The sequence below is a fragment of the Cyprinus carpio genome, chromosome A7, assembly GCF_018340385.1.
Source record: "Cyprinus carpio isolate SPL01 chromosome A7, ASM1834038v1, whole genome shotgun sequence".
NCBI classification, from domain to species: Eukaryota; Metazoa; Chordata; class Actinopteri; order Cypriniformes; family Cyprinidae; genus Cyprinus; species Cyprinus carpio.
This window is the reverse complement of record NC_056578.1, coordinates 7,005,359-7,011,588: the sequence shown is the minus strand read 5'-3', so window position 1 is coordinate 7,011,588 and position 6,230 is coordinate 7,005,359. Positions and strand designations below refer to the sequence as shown.

At 38.2% G+C, this 6,230-nt stretch overlaps 1 protein-coding gene across 1 annotated transcript in view; it reads left to right on the top strand.

The window, feature by feature from the left end:
* LOC122145567 (growth-regulated alpha protein-like) overlaps positions 1 to 845 on the top strand; it is a 1,499-nt gene extending 654 nt beyond the window's left edge. Inside the window, exons 3-4 of the mRNA XM_042759441.1 lie at positions 223 to 291; positions 439 to 845. Coding sequence (XP_042615375.1) covers positions 223 to 291; positions 439 to 472 — 103 coding nt within the window. The 3' untranslated portion in view covers positions 473 to 845. The remainder of the gene's footprint in view (positions 1 to 222; positions 292 to 438) is intronic.
* The last annotated feature ends 5,385 nt before the right edge of the window (positions 846 to 6,230 follow it).

The window sequence follows — 6,230 nt, the reverse complement described above, 5'->3', positions numbered from 1 at the left end:
ATGGAGAGGTTTAGCAGAATTCCTGAGCTTGTCCTTAAATGTTTTATTTTTTTTTTAAACATAAAAGTCTTGCTTTTTGCTTAGCAGTCGTGGTCACCATTGAGTTTTATTGTATAGAAAAGAATAGCTTGGAGTCAGAATGTGACTCATGTGTATTATTGTATGCAATGGTTAAGAGTCATTCTATCAATTTTAAAGAATTACATAATTTGTTACTTACAGTGCCACAATGAAGAATGCACAGACGTGTCTTGATCCTACTAAAGACTGGGTGATTTCTCTCAAAAAAGAGTAAGTTCTTGTTTATGATGACTCTAATTATCCATCTAAAAATGATTCATTAACATGATTTGAACTGTATATTAAATTTGTATACTGCAGCACTTTGGTGCACCTTTCAGCCTTCAGACACTAACATGTATCTCTTCATGTTTGTAGAATCAACAAGAGGAACATCAAGAGCCAACCGTGAATGAATATCACTGTTCAAAGAGCGACTGAAGATATTGATTCAACTATTACTGTAATATAGAATTTCTAATTTTGTCATCTCTGGGTGATACACACTGCAAATTTTAAAGAGTGAATTTAACTCCCTCAAAGTTAAAATTAACATTTACCCAGTGTATATATGGATACCAATGGTAAAGTGTTAAACTAAACAAATGAATTATTAACATTCTGACAGTGTTACTAAGAAACTCTAAAAAAGTAAAATATTAACACCAGAATGGATGATGAGAACACCAGTGTTGGTGTTCAAAGTAAAATCTCATGGATTAACTGGTCAACACTGCACCAGTGTTCACGCAAAAATATTAACAAATAAACTTTTTTTTTTGAAACATTGTAAATCTTTTTCGCTGCATTAAAATATCTTCACATTCAGTGTTTCTCAAAACATGTAAAGAACATGTTCTTACAACAAATAAAACATCATAATGTCAAAGCAAATCAGTGCAAAGGCACAAAATAAATATTCTTGTTTTGTCTTAACCCTCTGGGGTCCGAGGTGATTTTGGGGCTCTTGAGATGTTTTGACATGCCCTAACATTTGTGCTGATTTCAGCTACTTATAACATACTATTGGTCAACGTGTAATTTATTTATTTATTTTATTATTATTTTTTTTTTTTTTGCATTCAGCACAAACTGTGCTACGATAATATGTGAGCAAGATTGATCTACATGTTTGCGTTTTTTAGAAAAAAAATATATATATATTATGCGCGGTTAGTAAGTTTTGGGGAGGACATGTAGCTGAAATGAGGCCATAAAATTCATACTGAATAGTTCTGAATAAGACTTTTGAGTAATCAGTCTTGTAGGCTAGAATATTTACATCCAAATGATGTACAAATCATTCTGCTTACTCATTCACAAAAAAACAATATATTGATTTAAATTTTGTAAGACATGTTTTGTGATAGACAAGCTTTATGCGAGGGAGTGACAATGGCCATGAATATTTACTGATTCACACCTGAAAGACAAAGGGCCCTCCCCTAATGGCCCATCAGTGAGTCATGTGACTGTGAGGCAGGTAAGACAGAGTGTGAGGAGATTGAAAAAAAATGGCTTTTTAAATTATTTGCATTTTATTTACAACACAGTATAATCAAAACATACATAATGAAGGTCAAAGACACATTGTGCATACTGATCTAACCACAGAGATGTGAACTGACTTTGAGTCATTCCTGAAAACAGATTCTGTTCAACAAGTAAAATAAGTAAACCATACCTGATATTCATTTTCAAAAAACATCTAAAGACTCATCTTTTTCGCCAGCACTTCCACCAACTAATACTAGCACTTACCCTTTCTTGTCTATCCTATTCTTGAAAAAAAAAAAAAACCTTGCTACGGGTTCTGTGCTAGACTAGTCATGACACTTGTATACAGTTGTTGTTCTCTTGTTGGTCTGATTGTTTCTATTGTTCTCATTTGTAAGTCGCTTAGGATAAAAGCATCTGCTAAATGATTAAATGTAAATGTAAATGTTAAGTGCTTGCTTCTTCCTTCCATGGATTCAATGGAAAAAACATCATCAGTAGTCAAGGAGCTTGTTTTACTATAGAATATCAGTGTAGTTGAACATCTGATGTTTGTGCAGCGCTCTCAGAGGAAAGCAGTTTGAAGAGACTCAAGTGAAAGTCAGCAGGATTCATCTGTGGTGCAGTGGCTGCCCACTGCTCCGGGTGTGTGTTCACGGTGTGTGTGTGTGTGTGTGTGTTCACTAGTGTTGCTTTTGTCAACGAAAATTATGGCTAAATATCATCGTCAACGAACCTTTATCACGTGACGAAAACGAGATGAGACACAATGTAAATGCTGCTCATGTGATGATGACTATAATTAAATGTATAATGCAATATTGTTGACGAATAAAAACGAGACTAAATGTGGTTTACAAAATAAAAACTATGCTAAAATGTCTCTTCATTTTTGTTGACCAAAATGAGACGAAAACAAAATTTTATAACGTTATTTCGTCTCGTTTAGTCGGGTTATTTTTATTTTTGCAGTATTTCTGTTTCCTGTGTCTCACTTCAAGGGCTGCATCAGGTCGCACTGCACAGATGCATGCAACGTCACTTCCTCAAGCCACAGGGGAGTGACGAGGAGTAATTGTCCCCTAAAACCATCGGGAATCACCGGTGAGAAGTCATTTGCCAGTATGGCCAATACAAGTCTTGTGATGAATGAGTTGATAAATTAATAATTTCTGTATGTACAAACTTAAAACAATCTTAAACTATTGGCTGTATTTCGCATCAAACACAAGACAACTGAAAGCAAATAGTGTATAATTAATATCTAAATGAATTCTTATTCTATTTTATACAATAAAAATAAAATGTACTTCAAATAAGAAGCCTTGGACAAACTATGCGAACATTTTTTTTTCCAAAAAAAAAAAGCGTTTTCCGTCAAAAAGCACCTGACGGAGTTTGAACTTCACATTAAACTGCTTTTGTTTCACACAAATGCCGGCACAGACGTGCATGTTCGGCTATAATCGCGCTGAACTCGTGCATGTTCGGATGCAGAGCTGTGAGGAAAGTTACAAAAAATGCTGTGCACTCTGCCACATGAAATGAGTTCACGTGCACTCAAAGCAAACTTCCGGCAACACTGCGATGACGTCATATTTTCCACGCTCACCCAAGCAAACTTGCGGAAGCGTCGAGTATAAATCAGCCTTGACACAGAGAAAGGGACCAATGGCTGGCCAGCCGGGGTTCGTCTTTGGGAGAAAAATTTGCAGATTTTTTTATTATTTTTATTTATTGTTTTTATTTAAATTTATTTGTGTGTTCTTCTAACATGTTTGGTTGTTAAAATAAATGTTGTAAATTCAAATCAGAGAGTCTTCCATGTCTGGAATGGATATATTCTTGAGTCTACAAGGTAACAATAATATAATAAGATAATTTTGGGTTTCGTCTATACTACTACTTGTACTATATTGACTGGGTTAAATAGAATGGCATTACTAAAAAGAGACTAAAATACAATTTTCATTGATCAAAACTAGACTAAATGTCATCAGTTTTCGTCGACTAAAACTAGACTAGACTAAAAAAAGTATGTATGTGACTAAAAGTAATAAAAACTAAAATGACAGCTTCACACAAAGACTAGACTAAAACTAAAATTAAAACAGGCCACCAAAAACAACACTAGTGTTCACTGCTGAGTGTGTGCACTTTGGATGGGTTAAATGCAGAGCACGAATTCTGAGTATGGGTCACCATACTTGGCTGTATGTCACATCACTTTCACTTTACTTTTTTTTATAGAACATAAAAATAAAAAAACATCCTGGTGTCGTGAGACATTAGATGCAGTGAATGAATCTTTATATTTCACTTGATTATACATTTTGTCAGGAATCATGGTTTGGAAAAAGTCTAACAATTACGTAAAATATGTACAAGTTATGTCACAGTAACTCAATAACAACTAATGCAAGTAGGCTAATAAGAAAAGACTTACTTTCTCAGCGCCTCTTTATATGAGGTAAATTCTGTCTTATTACTCTCAGCATGTCTTGTTCCAGAAACGAAGTAGCGAAGATGAACTTGAGGAAAAGTCTAGCTGTTTTGTTTGCTGTGATGTGGGCGTTTACATGCGGGCTTCTCAAGTGGACTATTATAATATCAAAAGCGCAATTGGCGCGTGGGTGTGATATTAGAGATAATGAAAGCAGCCGGGCAAGATTTGACATCGAGTTGGTTTCATACTTTGTCACATAATATTTGTTTTTGACATGACTTACTTCGTTTAAAAGTAGACATGTCAAGCTTTCTATAGATATATCTCTCTTGTATGTGTGTCAAATATTTGCTGAGTTTTAGTTCATTTTAGTGACACATTTTAAATAGATATGTGAGATTGAGACGGCTAAAAGCACACCCTGTTTTTGTTTTTGTTTTGGGTTTTCTTTATTTTGCAAAAGCACAATGTTTTATTGATATTGTGATTGTACACAAATAAAAGTAGACCATTTACAGATTTAAATGCTGTATTACTCTTATATGTACAATCGAGCATGAAGGAGCATTTTAAGTTCTTTTCACTGTTATCATTAAAATCTGCAAGTGGTGGTGCCAGTGTTCTGAAATATTCGGTGTCTGAGATATTTGGTGTCACTGGGCGGAGCATACATGAATATTCATGAGATTCCTGTTTCGTGTTAAAGCGACTCTGAAAATATTAGTGCGTTGTCACTGAAACACAAGATTTTTATAAAAGGTATGTTTCAGCGTTGAATCACATTATATTATATTGCATAATTGTTAATATGCAAAATAATTTACAGATTGTGTCATGGTTAGTGATTGTCTCAATGATTTTATTCACAGTAATGGACTTCTGTTCTTATTGAGTTTCCTTATTTGGTCATGTTCCTTTTCTTGTTTAGTTAATTAATTAGCCCCACACCTGTTTCTGTTTCCCACTGATTACGTTCCCAATATTTAAAAATCTGTGTTCTCCATTTTTGCTTTGTCCGCTATTGATGTAAGATTATTTGGATTTGTGTTTGGATGTGCCCGGTTTCTCCTGTGGATCATTAAAATAACTATTTTGATATCTCCTTCGTCGTGCGCTTGTTTTACACACCAACACGTGTGACAGAATAGCGGACCTAAAAGTGAATAAGTTTAGCTGCGTTTTTTTTTTTCTTTTTTGTTTTGTTTTTCCCCTCTCCCGGAATGGCTTTACCAGCTGTCCAGCTCCTATGCCTGGAACAGTTGGACCGTTCGCTGGAGGACCACACCAAGGACTTTATCGATCTGGCGTGTCTTACCCACTTCCCAGACCGCTCGCTCTGTGTTTTTTATTACACCAGCCTGAGCGAGCAGTGTAATGCACGCCTACCAGCGAACGGTCCCAAAGAGGATTTCACCGCTTTCGTGGAGTGGGTGCTGGAGAATAACTGGATCACCGTTCACCGTCTGCCCTGCTGAGGAGGCTATCTCCAGCTCCACTCCGGAACCAGAGACCAGCCAGCCGTCATCCAGCGGCACGGAATTATTGCCTGAGCCCACTGCAGGCGGAGAGCCTGAGCCCGCTGTGACTGAGCCGATCGTCGCCATGGAGCCTGAGCTTCCAGCATTATCTGACCAAGTGCATGAGCCGGCAACATCATCCGTTCCCGAGGGAGTTTTGGTGGAGATCGAGGGCTTGGAGGGAAGCCCGGCCCACACTCCAACCACTGAGAGTGAGCTGACACTGCTCACTGGACAATACTATGAGGAACTTATGGACCTTTTCCAGATGGATTTAATAGATTGGGTAATGCCTCCCCAAACCAATTCTCCTGTGTCTCCGCTGGTTCCCGCCAGCCCTGAATCTCCTGCATCTCCATTGGTTCCGCCCAGCCCAAGTCCTTCTGTGTTCCCTCCCAGCCTCCCCCTCCTGCCTCCTCTCAAATCAGCCAGTTCCTCAACCCTATATCTGCTAGTGCCTGTCAGCCCCTCAGCTCACCCTCAGTCAGCACCATCTGGGAGCTCTTATTTGCCTCGGGACTTCCAGTCTCCAGCTCCGCCTTGGTGTGAGGATCCCCTGTCTCTGCCTCCAGCTTCAGAGCCCTGGACTCCAGCTCGGTCCTTCGACCCATCGGCTCCGCCTTGGTCAGTCGTTGACCATCCGCCGCCTCAGGACTCCACTCCTCTGGCTTCGCCTTGTCACTCCGGCTCTGTCAGGCTCCTCCATCTCC